This window comes from Notamacropus eugenii, chromosome 1 (assembly GCF_028372415.1).
Source record: "Notamacropus eugenii isolate mMacEug1 chromosome 1, mMacEug1.pri_v2, whole genome shotgun sequence".
In the NCBI taxonomy this organism is placed as follows: domain Eukaryota; kingdom Metazoa; phylum Chordata; class Mammalia; order Diprotodontia; family Macropodidae; genus Notamacropus; species Notamacropus eugenii.
Genome location: NC_092872.1, coordinates 140,914,971 through 140,932,804, shown reverse-complemented (window position 1 = coordinate 140,932,804; position 17,834 = coordinate 140,914,971). Strand labels below are relative to the sequence as shown.

The 17,834-nt window shown below is 36.1% G+C and overlaps 1 protein-coding gene across 7 annotated transcripts in view; it reads right to left on the bottom strand.

Moving 5' to 3' along the window:
- Positions 1–17,834, bottom strand: part of LOC140508108 (E3 ubiquitin-protein ligase NEDD4-like) — a 173,287-nt gene that overhangs the window by 43,117 nt on the left and 112,336 nt on the right. For all 7 annotated transcript variants that reach the window (XM_072615905.1, XM_072615888.1, XM_072615887.1 and 4 more), the window contains 5 exons: positions 17,355–17,521; positions 12,830–12,947; positions 12,540–12,707; positions 7,533–7,598; positions 6,256–6,375 (listed from right to left, as the gene is read on the bottom strand). In XM_072615905.1, the coding sequence (XP_072472006.1) occupies positions 6,256–6,375; positions 7,533–7,598; positions 12,540–12,707; positions 12,830–12,947; positions 17,355–17,521 (639 nt within the window). The remainder of the gene's footprint in view (positions 1–6,255; positions 6,376–7,532; positions 7,599–12,539; positions 12,708–12,829; positions 12,948–17,354; positions 17,522–17,834) is intronic.

Sequence of the window (17,834 nt, the reverse complement as noted above, 5' to 3'; positions counted from 1 at the left end):
GCATGGCTTGCACTAGACTGTGTTCCACTCTCACTTGGGTACAACAGAGCTCTCCTGGTGATCTTCTAAGTGTCTTGGGTGGAAAACTTTCACCCCAGCCTTCTATGGGATTTGTCACTCCAGAATTTCTTTTGAGGCATTATTTAAAGTTGTTTGGAGGACTTTTGGGGAGAATTCAGTTGAGTCCTGGCTTTTTCTCTGCCATTCTGGCTCTGCTCTCCCAAAGTAGAAAACAAAAGATTTACAAATTGAGTTTGTATACACATAAGAATCATTTTTAGAAGATAATATGATATATTATTTTTCCCAAATGTTTTTGTAAATATTCCTGCTTCTTTGAATCAATGTTTATTTCCCACATATCTTTTTATCTTAATTGTTACTCTTTTAATGACATAATTTCATAATCAATTACCTGCTAAGTTACTGTTTACCAGTGTCTTATACTCAGCATTAGGATGTTCAAAAGTTGAAAATAATGTATTAATAAAAGTGGCAAGGAAGTATGCTTCTGTGAGTTTCAGCTTTGTATTCTAATTCTGATTTTGTTTGGAAAGCAGATGACCAAGTAGACGTGAAATAATCATGAATTATCTACCAACCAGAAAATATGACTTTTAAAAGAGACAAAGCATTCCTTATCTTCTCTGTTGGAATCTCCTTCATTTTCAAGGTCCTTCTTAGGTACTACCTCCTCCATGACACTTTTTTGCTGATCCCCTAGCTAGAAGTAATCTTGCCTTTCCTCAGACTTTTCAGAGCACTTTACTTGAATCTCTCCTTTTTTCTTATAGTCTTATTTGTAGTACAGTTATTTATGCATATTACAGAATCTCAAAGTCCAGTTAGTTCAAACTATCCCAGAAGAATAGCCTACACAACATACCCCAGAAATGATCATTTAGCCTCTACTTTAATATTTTTAAAGAGGGAGAATATCAAGAAAGCCCATTCCATGTCTGGTTACTTCTAATTGTTAAAAAGTTATCTGATGTCTAATTCAGTGGCTTAAGTGAAAGTTTATAATTCTTATTATTAGCATAATTATTTGAACCTAAGTGAGAAAATTGGGACCATTGGCATTTAAGAAGCATTCAAGGTATGAAATGAATGGATATTATGCTCATGTTTGCAGTTTTCCCTAAAGAATCAGAATTTTGGAGTTGAGAAATTAGCGTAGTATGTGGCTGTAGCTACAAAAGTCAACAAAATGCCAGCTCTCTTCAAGAATAATACTAGAAAAAAACTTGAAAAATATATAACAGAGTTAGAGAATGAGAACATTCAGTTTTTTAAAGAAGGCAATCTTAGCACGGAATCAAGGCTCCAGGACCAGACAATTTTTTCCAATCCCTACTAATTCTCAGTGAGGCTCCAAAAGACTAATCATGCACCTGAAGTGAAGCAATTCGAGCTTTCCCAGAAAGCAAGAAATCTAACAAAGTCCTATCCTTATGTATCACAGCAGAGAATGCTAATCCTTAATGAACACACTCAGTGCCCCTCTTCCATAAGTCTCCACACTCGGGCAGAGATTACAAACTCAACCACCAGATTCCAGACCAGCTCAGTATTTCTCTCTTGCTACAGTTTCTGCCATTGTATTCTGCCCTGGCCTTTCCTCCAGCGTCCCCTCCCAAGTGCATCCAGGTGTGACGAAGAAGTATCCTAGAGTGGAGAGCGGACTTGTTTTCTTTTTGCCTGAAGCAGTCCCTAGGTTAGTTAAAATCACTTACTTCCCCCAAGCCTAGAAAAATGGCACCCACTGACTCAGCCCCCTCTGAAAACTACAGATTAAAGGAAACAAGAGTGGATTCTATGTAGGGCCAGGTCTCATTCCCCAAAACCTACTGGGGAGCCAGGACTGAGAGAGGCCAATGGAAAGTAAAATTCCCCCGCATGGGAAGAGGTTGAGACAGGTTAGAGGCTAAGGTCTGGGAGTTCAAGCATGATGAATGGTGGTTGGCTGGGATGGGGGAGTCAGAAAATGAGCCACAGAAGAATATAAGGGAAAAAGACTAAAACAATCCAATATCCTGGAAGGAAAAGAAAAGTAGTTAAAAACCTCTGGAACGAGCAGATAAATCAACAGAGGAAATGCTAGAATCAGGAGGGCAGAGAAATACCAACACATCTTAATATTTCAAGATAAAGGAAACTAAACCAGAACTTCAGATAAAACCCTGGGGATCTGTGAGAAGGCATGGAACTGCGTGGTTTAAGAAAGAAATGAAACGGTTTAAGAGAGACATCGGAATCTTAAGAGAAGGCAGAAGGAAAAAAAGGGCAACATTTATAGTCTGAACAACAGAGATAATTAGCAGAATTTAACAACAAAAACCCAAACATACCTGAATCCAGTGTGAGCAAAAATAACCATGAGAAGAATAGAAAGGGAATTCAAATGTAGCCAAGTAAAAGAAAATGTGGAAGATGAACAAAAATCAAGAACATTAAGAGAAAACACGATCTCAAAGCAAGCAAAACACAATGATCTAAAGACAAGATGCTGCAGAGACAACTTAAAGATCAGATGCATCCTAGAAGAACGCAGGTCCTAACACCTGAACACTATAATGCAAAATATAATTAAAGTTTAGAAGAGGCAAGAAAGGATAAGAATTAATGAAAAATAACAAGGCAAAGATATCCTTCTTAGAAAAAGATACAGAAAAGGAAAAAAAAACTAACAAAAGAAATTGGAGAGGAGTGGGGATTTTGAACTGATTACTTAATTAAGAAAAGGGACAAAAGAGTGATGAATTACATATTTAGAAGGAAATAAGTTAAGACTCCAAAACTAGGGAAAGGGGTGACAAGATACAGTACAAGGAAAGGAACAGAGCTCATGTGGATAGGATTGCCTTGAAGTAGATTAAGAAAAACTATATAAAGAGATAAAGTACTTAAACAGAGAACTTAAAAGAACAAAAAAATATTTCCAAATTTGAGAAAACTCATGCAATATTAGAGACACATATGGAGGATAACATAAGCTTAACTTCATAACTTTAAATGGAATAGGGAAGTAAAGGGAAAGGAATAAGCATTTACATTGTGTCTACTCTGTGCCAGGCACTGGGCTATTTTGTTGTGGTTCAGTTGGTATTTTGGCCATTTCTGATTCTCCTGGGACCTCATTTGGTGTTTTCTTGGCAAAGATAATAAAGTGGTTTGCCATTTCCTTCTTCAGCTCATTTTACAAATGAGGAAACTAAGGCAAAGAGGGTGAAGTGACTTTCCCAGGGTCACACAGCTATTAAGTGTCTGAGGCTGGATTTGAACTCAGGTCTTCTTGTCACCAGGCCTAGTCCTGTATCCACTGTACTACCTAGCTGCCCAAACACTATGTGCTAAGTGTTTCATAGATATCATTTGGCTTGAATGGATTAAACAACTCGTTAAAATGAAAGCGTGACAGATTGATAGTGAAAACAAAGTCCCCAATCTTTGGTTTACAAGAAACACATCTAAAAGGAAAAGAAATATACAATAAAAATGAGAGGCTGGAAAAAAATGTAGTACACATCAGGTGAATCCAAAAAAGGAGTTGAAATATTAGAGAATGCAAAAATAAAAATTCACACTATAAAGTGAGATTAGAAGGAAATTATATTCATTCTGAAAGGAACCACAGACAACAAATGAAAATCAGCATTAAACGTACATGCTTCAAACAGCACCTAATTCATGAAGTTAAAAAGTAACTGAACAGCAAGAAGACACAGGTAGTAACACAATAATAGTAGTAAACTTTAACGTTCCTTGTTCAGAGTGAGACAAACTTAAAAGACAGATAAACAAATGGGAAAATAAAGAATGAAACAAGTGGGTGGAAGAGTTAAAGCTAGAAGAATAATGACATGGGAGTGTTATGAATTTTGAATGGGAGTGTTATGAATTTAAAAGAAAATTCTCTATCAAAATTTTAAAGAACAATTAATATCAATATGATGCAAATTTTTCTCAAAGACTAAGAAAGAAAGCTCTCTGTCAGACAGTCAATAGGTGAACTAGCATTCCTTAAAGAACTATAATATGTCAGGTACTGTGTTAAGTGCTATGGATAAAAGAATGGCAAAAAAAGTCAGTATCTACACTGAAGGAGCTTACAGTGTAATTGGGAAGACAATAGGCAAATAACTAAGGACAAACAAGAAATGTAAAAGATAAATTGGGAGTAGTCTCAGAGGGAAAGTGCTAAAATTAAGAAAGATGGGAAAAACTTTTTGCAGAAGGAAGAACTTTAGCTAAGACTTGAAAGAAGCCAGGGAATGGAGAAGAGGAGGGATTTTCAGTCATGGGGGACAGTCAAGAAAAAAAGTCTAGAGTCAGGTGATAAATATGAGGAATACAGAGAAGCACAGTAGGACTTCGTAAATGGATAATTGCAAATCAAAGTAACAGAGCCAAAAAGAACATACATAATGGCAGCATAAATAGAAAATTCTAGCTGATTGACTGAATACATGTATGTGTGTATACATGTATTTCTCAGCCTCAAAAGAGCTTAGCTAATTATTTGAAAATGAAATTTATTCTATTATTTAAATTTATTGTTTTCTCAATATTCTCTAGAACTTGGAAGCATGAGATGACTCTAACTTGATTAGGAAACGATCTGGTTTCATTAATCTTTGTAGAGATAAAAATCCAAGATATTTAAACTTCACATCTCCGTAATACCTAGTCCTTACTTTCCAGACTTGAAATAAAATTTCTAATAGGGAAAAGATGCTAAAAGCTTTTTAAGCGCTAGTGATAGAATTAAAAAGACTAAAATAATGATGATGATGATGAGAGCTGACATTTACATAGCACTTTCAGGTTTGCAGAGAGCTGTTTTAGAATACTTTAAATTATTTGAGCAGCAAAGAGTAGAAAAATATCACAGAATACATTCACTACTGCCAAAGAGAAAGACAAAGTATTACAAACATCCCTGGTGTCTTAAATTGTTATATCTCCCTGATGATTATCCTCTTCCTTCCACTCACGTAAAGCAATGTCTTCCAAACATCAGCAGACAGTTTCATAAAGTGCTATGGTCAATCTTCTGATAAGTCTCCAAACTTAGCTTAATTTTTGGATTACAGACATAAAAATCCACCACTGTCATACACTTGAATTCTCTCTAGCTCAATATGGTCTGTATAAGAATTGGCACCACTTTTAGGAATACAAAGTCACTTTCAGGGAATGATGAAATACCAAAGTAAGATTTTAGTAGAGGAAAAATCTCACCCAATGAACTTATAAAAAAATTCACTTATACTAACATCCTTTATTCTATTTCCCCAAAATTAACTTACAGAGAATTTAAGCTGATCATATACTCCATTCCCACTGTTGCTAGTGCTTCCCTTCCCAAATTATCTTATAGTTATGTGTTTTTCCTCTCTCTGCTCTAATTCTGACTCTCTGGAATTTGTCACCATGACTCAGTTTCCACTTCACCCTGGAAGTTCTCTCAGTGCCAGTAGACTCTTCACCCTGGAACTTTCCTCCAACTCTCTGGCTTTATCACTGTGGAATATCCTTCTGACTGTGGTCTGCTTTTATCATTGACGAGTTCCAATTTGAGCAACTCTTTTTTCTCCCACACTTGCTTCTGACTTTTCAGTCTTTGCCACCACATTCCAACAAAGAGGTACTAATTCAGGTCCATCAACTTGGCAACTAAAACCAACCAATCAACCAGAAAATAAAAAGTAAGCCAATAACAGAATGTGAGTAGTCCTGTAGGGGAAAAAAGACACTCAGCATAGTGAGTTGCGTACGTTTCTCTTCATCCCACTCCCATCAGCTTCCTTTTATGAGTTTTCTTCCCAATTAGAATGCCTTGATGGCGGGACTGTCTTTTTCCTTGTTTTTCTAACCCCAGAGCTTGGCACAGAGCTAGTACATAAGTAAGAATTTAACAAATGCTTGTTGGCCGATTTATTTTACATATGTTTATATGTGTGGATGTCTTATTCCTTAATAGAATATGAAGTTCCTTGAGGGAAAGAACCTTTTTTTTTTTTCATCTTCCCAAGTTCCTAATGTACGTAGTGGGTATCTAGTAAATAATTGCTGAGCAACTGATATACCTGTGATTATCATAAGTAATATTACCTTAGTACCAGTGTCAGCATGCAAATAAACAAAATATGAAGGAAATATGAAGTGAAAGGAAAGTGAAGGAAATATGAATATCTCCTTCAAAGTAATTAAATTCAATTAGAAAACAATTTTATACATTCTTCAGGGTACCTGTGTAATAGGCTTCATCCATGTTGTAGTTCTGGAATTATGATCTATGTAATATGATCTTCCCTTATCATCTTGTTTTTCTTCCCAGCCTGGTGGTAATCCAGATGAAGTAGGCAAAAACTAAATAAAACATCAATAAGTGAAATTATAAAAATGTTTAAAGCTATCATTAACTAGAAGAAATATTTATCTTACTGATATTTTTCTTTAAAAAGAACACAAGAAATGTTTTAAGTACTTCAATAGTAATCTATTGCTTAGGACAGGAAATATAGAAAAAAGCAGAGGAAAAATAATAAGTATGCTTCATGTAATTTCTGAAACTGCAAAAATCTAAATGCTAAACAGTTAGCTAAACAAACCGGCACATCAATGCAATGGAGTACTACATAGTGATAAGGATTAACAAAAATACGGTGTATAAAGAAATCTAAAATATAAAATAAAGTGACAAACATTGTACAGTTAATACTACAAACAGTAGTGCTGGCCTCAGAGTTAGGAGAACTTGGATTTAAGTTCTCTCTCTGACACACCGGCCTTTGGGCCACACACATTTAAGACTCTAAGTGGCAGAGCAGGGGCTGATCTTTTTTGGAGAAAGTCCTTCAACTTGGAACTTCCTACTTCAATGAAATCACAGATCGGTTAAAAGCAAAATAAAATAGAGCATGTGCACAGACTAGAACTATCTCCAAACAAAAACCAATCTCTATAAATCCATATGCATTTATGTGAATGTGTAATCATAAGAATCCAGAAGAGTTAGCATATACTGTTGATAAGTCTGGATCATTACTGGTGAATGAGGCCACCTAGGTGGCTCAAGACATCATTTCTCTTTATTTCCCCCTCATCTTCTCACTAACCATTCTGCAGTTGATTGATTACTTACTGTTTGCATCCCTTTCTCATCTCCATGGCTTTTCAGTTTTAGAACCATAATCTAATTAATAATGCCAATGTTACTGGAAAGGGTATGTCAATTTATTCCCCTAAGGCTCCACTCACTGTGAATTTCTAAACCAAAATACCCTTCCTGGACACTTGTACCAGAGTGCTTGACACATTACAAGGGCATAATAGACACTTTTTCATTCAATCGTTCATTCATTCATTTATTCATTCATGCTATTCTAAAGCCAACATGGCCATTGACTAAATCTGACTTACTGTTCGATGTATTTAGCTGACAGGCTCAGAGTAATAACACAACCTTTCAGGCCCAGTGATCTGAATAACATTGTTTTTAATGACTGAAGAGAGGTCAAACTTACCACAGGAAGTGCAGGTTGTTCCTCAAAAGTATATGTTTGCAGACTTCCTCTTCTTTTGAAGTGGTTCTTAAAGTAAACATAAACGCAAAATAACTCAAGATTGATGACAAATCCTTGGATTTGTCATCAGTATGTAACAATAATTTATAGTTACATTTATAAGATTTATAAAATTTAATGCTTATAAAATTGGTTTGTGTTTACTTGGCTCCTGATTTAGATTCTTCCCTCTTGAATCCTCCATATAGGGGCTGCCCTTCTTCCAGCTACCTATTTGCCTAAGGTAACAGCTGTTTGGATAGATTCTTCCCCTAAAGCAAAGGGAGTGACCTTGATATTAATTGAGCACTCTAGGAAGGTAGGATGTTTCACCAAGATTATCCCAAGTTTCAAACAATACAGTGAGAGCTCTGGGGGGAGCTAGCTGCAGAGTCAGAAACAAGCACAAAGACAGATGGTATAAATGGAGTCAAGCATACCCAGGCTCCCACAGAGTAGCCAGGTTTTTCATCTGCTCCAAGTAGATTATTGGAACATCAGCCTTGGTTTGGTGAATGTCCTGCCTCCCACCTGGAGAATCTACTATGCTGAGAGAATGTATCTTCCTCCTGATACTTTCCTTTTCTCTGTCTTCTCTGTTTGGAAGAACAGAGATCAAAATACAAATTTCCTGCTTATTTTTTAAACAGCTCTACAAGACCTCACTTGGTTTCTTTAAATAAAAGAGAATGTTCTCCAATGTCTTATGGGCATATAGATTTAATTGTTAACCAAGAACACAGTACGCAGCAGCTTTGTGGCCTATGGGAAATTAATGAACTGACATCATTATCTTTTTTTACGCTAATAAAATGGACAAATCTCTAAATTTTCAGTATTATCTCTACTCAGTGGTCACATGTAAGTCTGCTGTAGGCCTTGTCTTTTTGGTGCTTTTAGATACTGACTATCAGTTTGTACCTCAAGGGTATGATCTCGTTTTGTCATGACCTTGTTTAGCAGTTGCTCTCTCTCTTTCATCTTTTCTTCCTAGGTGACTATTTCCAGAAGCAAGACTTTTCACCACATTATCAACCGGTTGACTCCTGGGACATTTTGATAACCTTTCAGCAGCACAGATAAAAGTAGGCTGTTCATCTGATGAGATGAGCTGATCTCTTATCTACTTATGTACAGACAATCTGGAAAGAGAAGCACATCTTCTGTTGCTGCTGGGAGACCCTGAGCCTGCTTCATTGGCTGCTGGCCTGTGGTCTAGATTTGGCTATACAAGAGCGCTTTCTGTGCTGCTTACTGTCAGGTAATTACTCTGGCTTATGCAGGAAGAAGATGTTAAGATAAATTAACCTATTTCTAGAACCTTGAGAATTGAGGCCCCGAGGAAAGGGGACAAATATTTCAGTATCAAAAATCTGTTAAGTCTGAGGGCATTCAAGTCAACATCTCTTCTGATGAATTTCTTTAGAAAAGAGTGGCTAGAAATTTGACTCAAAGGGCCAGAGGCAAGATGTCAGAGTATAAGGAAGCACCGTAACCCAGTTCTTAGCCACAAAACTCATCTAAACAGATACTGAAAAGGCACCAAAGCAAATCCTGATAGGGCAATACAGAAAAAAGTCACAGGTCTTTGTCTGACCTAAGATAATACACAGAGGCAGACAGAGAGGTCTGTTGACACTGGGAACTGGGTTGGGACACGAAGCACCTCAGTGTCAAGGGAGAAGTTGTGTACCAGAACAAAAAGAGGTTCCAGAAAGAATCCATTGGTCACCTCCTGAAAGAAATCCCTAATCCCAGTAAAATCCAGAACTTCAGGGGTGGGGAACCTGTGGCCTCAAGGTCACATGTGACATTTGAGGTCCTCAAATGCAGCCTTTTGACTGAATCCAAACTTCACAGAACAAACTCTTTCATTAAGGATTTTATTACACAATATTATAATTATATATTATTAATATAGTAATTAATATATTATTATTATTGTGAAGCTTGGATTCAGCCAAAGGGCCACACTTGAGGACCTAGAGGGCCACATGTGGTCTCAAGGCCACAGGTTCCCCACTCCTCTAGGTCAAAGAAAAATACTGCAAGCAATCAAAAAGAAAGAATTCAAGAACTGAGAATCCACATCGGGATTACCCATGATTTAGTAGTCACCACTATAAAGAAATGAGGAATTTAGGATAGGATATTCTAGGAGGCAAAGGATAAGGCTTTTATAGTCAAGAATAACTTAACCCAGCAAAACTGAGTATAATGTTAAAGGAAAAAAAATGGGTCTTTAATGAAATAGAGGACTTCTAAACATTCCTGATGATAAGACTAGAGTTCAAATAAGGAAAACATAGGTAAACACGAATGAACAATGATAATTTACTAAAAAGGATAAACTGTTTACATTCTAACCTTATTATCATCAGGGGTCATCAAAGGGGTCTAATTAGAAAGAGCCTGGGAGTAGTTTCATTTTGTCTTAATGATCTTAAGAGAAGAAGACAAAAGGAAGAATACGCTGGAGTAGGGGAAGAGATATGGGAGACGAGAAAAGAAGGTTAAGGAAAATGATCTCACATAACGAGCCAGTACAAATAGACATCTATACAAATAAGGAGGAGGGGATGGGTGAAGCAGCTGACATGGCAATATCACTCTCATTTTAACTGGTTAAAGGAAGGAAAAATATACATGCAGAGTTGGGAACAGAAATGCACTTCATGCAACAGGGAAATAGGAGGGAAAAGGAGAAGGAGGGGGAAGGAGAATTGGAAGGAGGACAGAATAAGGGAGGGATCAGCCCTAAGCAAAACAAACTCTAAATATGTAGAAAAAAGTTTATAGCTCTTTGGAGGTAACAAAGACTGGGAATATGACAGGATATCCATAAACTGGGCAATGGATGAACAAGGTCTGGTAAATAAATTTACACAAAACACTACTGTGTTATAAGAACTGATCAATAAGATGGATTCAGGGAAACCTGAAAAGATGTATAAGAGTTCTTTATCAGCTGATAAAGAATGAACAGAACTCGGAGAACAATTTATATAATGACAACAATACGGCAAAGACATCTCTGTGTAATGACCAGCTACAACTTCATCTCCTGACAGAGTCAAAGGGCTACATGTGAAGAATTTGTAGTGGGACATCTTTTTCTTAACTTCTCAAGTGTGGGGGTAGGAGTGGGGAGATGTTCGGCATGAAAGTACGAGAACGCAGTTTTACTAGTGATTGGGGAAAAAAAATAAAAGCAAAGATTGACTGAAAAGCTAAGTATATGGTTCCTAAGCCCTTAGATTTAAGGACAGCATGGTTCTATGGATTAATAACTCTGGTCCTAATTACCTTAATTAGCCTGTTATATTTTTTCCACTTTTACTATTTTACTTAAGGCTCAAAGTAACATTTCAATGGTTTCCTGTCAGAAAGAGGAGTGGATTTCCTTTGGTATTGCTATAAATCATAAACATCAAACTTGTAGCTTACAAAACTCCCCGGTGTGGTGGAAACCAGATTAAAATGTAATTGGTCAATATCTAACAAAATAAAAAAAAATATAATACAACACATTATGCTAATTTGTGGTTTTCTAAGTTAATACACATTTCTGTTTGAGCTTGACACTACTACTATAGATAGTAGCTACCAGATTTTTTTTTTTACTATGATGGCACCACTTTTTTGGGTTAGTGCCTAAGGCTTGGTGACCCTTATATTAAAAGGTGGTATTAAAGATATTAAAATATCTGATTAAAGTGAGGGGACTGAATCCTACTACATTCATGTGCAGAAGTAAAATCTGAAGTATCAGATTCTCTTGGCCCTCTTTGTATAGAATAGTCTGTCCCTTAGTTGGCAGACTTTGTTATTTTCTCTATTTTGATCATTTGCCTTTCCCCAGTCCTTGGTATCTCTCCTCCATGATGTTATAAAATTCACTAACTACATAATTTAGCCATCACATCCATCAGTTTTTTCAGAAGCCTAGGACATGTTCATTTGTGCCCGGTAACTTAATTTCATCCCAACCAGGTAGGTCATCTCTTACTTGAGGCCTTTCCTAATTTCCCCAATTGTTAGTACCATATTCTCTTCTCAAATTAGATATGTATTTTTTTTTACTTGTCTATGCACATGTCATATTTGCCTAATGGAATGCAAGCTCCTTAAAAACAGAGACTATTTCAGTGCTGTCTCTGTAACCCTAGTATCTAGCAGTGTTTTAATATTTTTTATTCTAAAGTTCAAAAATAAAGCATTTTTATACACATATGAGAACAAAAAAGGATTCTCCCTGAAACTGGGAATCTCCATTTAATATGATTTTTTAAAAAAGTAGCAAAAACAAATTTTACATGTCATTTTCAAAAGCCTGTCTGTGTTTCCTTCTGTTCTTTATTCCTGCATTTAGGAAAAAATAATTTCAATAGCCCTCTTATTTTTGGCATGACTACTGATATTCTTCCCCTTCTTCCTCCGCTGAAAACTAAATGAAAGGAAAAAAATCCTTGTAACATATAAACCTAGTCAAGCAAAATAAATTCACAAAATAATCATGTTCAATATGTCTCTTTCTGCAACTTTTGTCCCTACTTCTCTGTCAGGAGAGCTTTATTATAGGTCTTCCAGACATGACTGGTCATTCCATTGATTAGAATTCTAATGTCTTTCAAAACAGATTTTCTCTCCAGTGATGCCCATGTATAAAGTATTCTCCTGGTCCTGCTCACCTTCCTCTGTTCATACCTCCCAGGATTCTCTGAAATGGTCTCTATTATCTCTTACAGAGCAATATCATTCTATGATATTCACAAATCACAACTTGTTCAGTAATTCCTCAAGTGTCTGCTAAGATTCCTCCTTTCATTACCTCCCTCAGTCTTAATCCCCTCCTAATATAGTATGAAGAACAAACTGAAGAATATTTGGGTTGTAAACTGAATGAAAGAGTATGTACTTATATTCAAATATTAATAATTTGCCAAGTAAAATCTAAGACTTTCTTACACAGTTGAGTACTTGTCGGCCCGTAGCTAGATTTCCAGAGGCAGAGGGCCTGGCACTCAGTTCTCTTACAAAGTAAGTCTCAAGATCAAAGTCACTCTGTGGCAGAAGGGACTGGAGATTCTGGTTACTGTATGTGGTACTTCCATCTTCTGTTACAATTTCCCAGCTCTGAAACAAAGAGAATTAAATTAAGCTACAGCTACTTTAATCAACTCCTAAGCAATAAGTGCTTTTTTAGTCAAAATGAAAATGTGCAAGTGACAACAGAAAACAAGGAAATTCTTTCAAACCTCTGCAGCATCGCTGTTTTCAGGATTTTCTATTTCTTCAGATATTTGCCTCCGTGAAGTAAATGCATGTTGCCCTTGATGGTGAATGTTAGCATTCTCAGCTTCTGCTGTGTTGTCCCTGTACCAAAAATGTGTCAAAATCTCTGTTTTATAACACTGGAAGTAAAAATAATTATAATAGTTCCATTTTACACAGTGCTTTAAGATTTACAAAGTACTTTACACATATTATCTTATTTGATACTAACAACACTGAAATAGTTAGGTACCATAGGTGCCACCGTCCTTGTTTCAAAAATGAGGAAACTGAAGCTGAGAGGGATTAAATACCTTTTCCATGTTCACACAGTTCAATGTTGGAAGTGAGATTCACAGAGTAAGAAGGGACTCTGGAGGCATCTTAGCTGCCAATCTATACCTGGATAAGTGTTCCCTTTACAACATACCTGATGAGTGGCCACCCAGCGTTTGTCTCAATACCTCAGGATGTGAGTATTAGGTGAACCCACCCGCTACCTCCCAAGGCACTCCTTCCAATTTTAGACAGTTCTATCAGTCAGAGGAAGCCTTTTCTCTTATCAAATATAAATCCTGACACCAAGTCCAAAACTCTTTCCACTACTCAGACAAAACAGAAAGGATTTTAAAGAAGATATCAGATTAATCATAGTAATAATTATAGCTAATATTTTATACAGCATTCTATGATCAGAAAGTACCCAACTTTATCACCTTTGTTCAAAGGTTATGGAAATAATTCAGATGGTAAAAAATAAGTGGTTTCATTTTTTAAAAAGTCTAATACCTCACCATGTCAGTTTAGCTCCCTGTTGTGAATACGTTCAAATTGCATTGTATTTATTTATCTGGGTAGGCTGCGTCTACCCAGGAGGAGGCCCTCAAGGTGGACACTTTTTCATTTTGTCTTTGTATTCCCAAAAGGTGCTGAAATGATTTATGCTGTATTATCTAAAATAACCTTAGCTCTGACTTTCTAAATGTCTTCATTAGATTCTTATTTACTAGAGTTGATCCTGAATTACTAAAATTATCTAAGGAATTTCTGACATGGACTCCGAAAGAGTAGAATTAAAGATGATCTATAAAGCTGTCTATCTTAGTATCATGGATATAGAGCTAGCAGCATTGTAGAGGCCATCAAATCCAAACTGAAGTCCAAGATGCGAAGTGACTCAAGGTCACACTGGACAGAACTTACAGCATCAGATTTGAAAACTTCAATGGGTATGGTTTTAAAAAGGTAAGTAGCAAACGGTCAATGATGAAGCATGTTTCCCACTTCCTGACAGAGTCAGAAGACTCAGGGAGCAAAATGAGACATATATTTTTTGGATATGGCCAACGTGAGGATTTGTTTTTCTTGACTACTTGTTATGAAAGATTTGTTTTTGTTTTCCTAGTGGAGGAGGAAGGGCATGGAGAGATAAAAATATTTTTAAATTGAAAATATAAAACTGAATTTTAAGAAATTTCAAAAGAGAAAAAGGAGGCAACAGAGGAGGCACCTTTCTGGCTTTTAGGAAACAAAAGAATAAGAGCTGGGACACCTGGATCCTGGCTCTGATTCTTCCCCTATCTAGTGGTGTGGCCTTAGGCCACCTCTAAAAATTCCCTGGGTATCTTAAAGTGAAATGTGTTATTTTTGGAGGTGGGCATCTTCTTACAACAGGTCTTCAAGAAAAGGCCAAAAGATCATTTTTCAGTGATAGAGCAGAAGAGATTCTTATTCAGCTAAGGGTTGAATTAGATGTCCTCTGAATATATTTCCAACTCTGACATTCTAGGTCTTACTTTTCTCATCTGTAAAATGTGGAGACTGCTTGATCTCTAAGATTTCTTCTAACTTTAAAGTTCTATATATTATAAAAAGACTATCATAAAAGTTTGGCTTGGTTTTGGAAAGTTAAGATTGACCTTAGAGAGTGGGAGTTTTTAATCTGAGGTTCCATGGACCCTCAAGGTGTCTGCAACCTAAACTGCAAAAAAAAAAAAAAAATTACATTGTTATTTTCACTAACCTGTAATTGAAATTTGGTATTTCTTTCAATTATGAATGAAAAGTAAATATTCTAAGAAGAGCTCTATAAATTTAATGAGGCTGAAAAAAAGGCCAAATAAATATATAAAAACAGTAAGAACCACCATTGCAGAAGATTCTGTTGTGATTACTTTTAATTACCTCCTATGAATAACAACATGTTTTGATAATCACCATGGATAACAAATGGAAAACTTTGTAAATATATGGGAATGTTGCTAATGGTGAAGGAAAAATCTCAGTAAAACAGAAGATCAAAGAGTGTTTCCACACTAATAAAAAAAAGAAAAGGTAATAGTGCTTTTCTTTAAGAAAAAAACAAAAACAGTTTTTTAAAAAAGTTATCTAGAAAGGTATAAAGCTATATATTTTTATCAATACAACCCTGGAAGTTTTTGCTTATTAAAATAGAAAATTTGACTGTGGCTAAACAATATCAGAATGGATAATTCAGTACAAATGGGTATTTAATATGAAATCCATATTATTTGAGTTTATCACATTTTTATAAAGTTCTCTAGAAATGGGTATTCTATTAAGTTGGAATAAAAACAGAAAAATATACCATATTGTATATAGATATAATTTAAATTTTAAGAATTACTAAAACAACTAATTAAATGTACAGTTTAACCCTACCATGAGCAGAAAAATATGTAATTTTATACTTCATCATTGAAAGGAAAAATATATTTTCAATTAACAACAATTATAAGAAAGGTTTATGAATCAAGTAAAATTAAATATTACCTAAATTACCAAAAACAAAGAAGTGAATAAAGATCACAGAATTACAGAAACTCAGTGCTGAAAAGAGTAATCAGAAGCCATCAATTCTAACTCATATAAAATTAGGGTACAGGTTAAACTATATCTGGGAACAAGATATGGGTTGGACAACTTCATCTTTGACAAAAGGTCTACCTTTCTTCCCTTGCAGACCTTTAATGAGATTACATCATGAGGCAGTTGATTTTGCTTTTGGACAGTTCTGTTAGGAAGTTTTTCTTTATCTTAAGTTGAAACGTTTCCTTGTTGAACTTCCACCCATTTTACAAAGTTCTGCCATCTGAAGCCAAAAAGAAATAGAATCTGCCTTCCACATGACAGTAATTAAGTGTGTGAAAGGGCAATATTTTTATCATATTTGTTGGAGTAAATAACTGAATTAAGTGTCAAGATTCAGGTTCAAATCCTGGCTCTGCTAATGATTAGCCGCATGGCACTGGACAAGGCAATTAACCACTCTAGTCCTCAGGTTCCTCCTCTGTAAAAGGAGGTTGGGATGGACAAGGAGACCTCTGAGATGCCTTCCACGTCTAAAGTTCTTGTGGTCCCCACCTCCAAACATTCTCTTCTCCATTTCCTTCAACTGATTTTTACATAATATGGTTTCCTTTCACTAAGCTGTCACCCTCCTCTGCATTCTCTCCAGTCTGTCCATGTTCCTCATAAAATGTGGCATGTAGACCTGAACAATGCTCCAGATTGCTAAGGCAGATATGACTAAGGCAGTGTAGAACATGCCTATTATCTCCTTGGTTTTGGACTCTGTATTTCTATTACTGTAGCCCAATTTTTCTTTTTAAATTAAAAATTACTTTTGCCATAATTCAAATGTAATTACATAAATATCTTATGAACCCAGAAAATTAGCATGGACCCCCAAGACCAGGGTCTGAAAGAAACAAATGACAGTCCAAGATGATATGAGAGTGTTTGGCTTCCATGTCACACACTGGCTTTACCAGATAAGATCAGAACCTCTAGATCTTTTCCATAGGAAGTACCAGTTATTCCGCCTGTATTCTCTACTAGAGAAGGTGATTTTTTTTCTTAAACTCAACAATATTACTTCACATTTATCTCTACTAAATTTTATTTTAGTAGATTTGCCCCCTCATTCCCAACTGCTGAGATATTCCTGGATCATGATTATGTAATTAAGCAAAATCAACTATCCTTTCTTGATTTCCTGCAGAATGCATATAAGATATACACGCCATTTATGCCATCATCCAAGTCACTGAAAACAATGATGATGGTAAGAGGGCCAGCACAGAGTCCTTGAACAACATATCAGAGGTTGTGTTTCACAATAAGCTGTCAAAGATCCACTTTACTCTTTGGATATAGGTGTTCAACCAGTTCCGAATCTATCTGACTCTGCTGTCATCTGGCCCACATTTCTCTCTAGAGTTCACAAAGTTAAAATGAAACACTGGGAAATGTTTCACTAAAATCCAGTTAGGCCTTATTTATGGCAACATATCTACCAATGTTTCAGAAAAGGAAATGGCCTTAATAATTTTGTTAACACTAAAATGTTTTTTACTTAACTCAGGGACACATGTAAATATTTCAATAAGCCTAGTTATCAGTCTCCAAATGATTCTGATTCAGTAGTAAGCAGCATCAAAATGAGAATTTCTAGTTACAACTATCCACAGTACAAACCCCACATACTGAGGGGTTGGTCTTCTCCACTGGGTTCTTCTAGACTCATGGTTTACATAATAGGTCCTTCCCAGGACATCGTGCCTTTCTTCCCAGCCGGGAGGCAGAGGAGAGTATTCCTGCTGCTGCTGCAAATGAGAAGCAGCATCCGGTTGGTCCACAATAATCCAGTCAGGCTGAAAAATATAAATGTTTAATTTAAGTGATGAAAGTAGATCTTTAAAAAAACTCAAACCTTACATGTGTTGGTCCTTCATTGACAAAGAAGACCATGCCATCAGAGAAATGATGATATGACTTGCACTTGACTTTGTTTTGAGTGAGAGAAGGCTGTGCAGGTCACCAGCCTCACTTCTCTTCCAGAGCCATCTGAATCCAGTGACCAGATATTCATCAGCCTGACTGGAGATGACCAAGAATGAGGCTACTGGGGTTAAGTGACTTGCCCAAGGTCACACAGCTAGTGAGAGTCAAGTGTCTGAGGTGAGA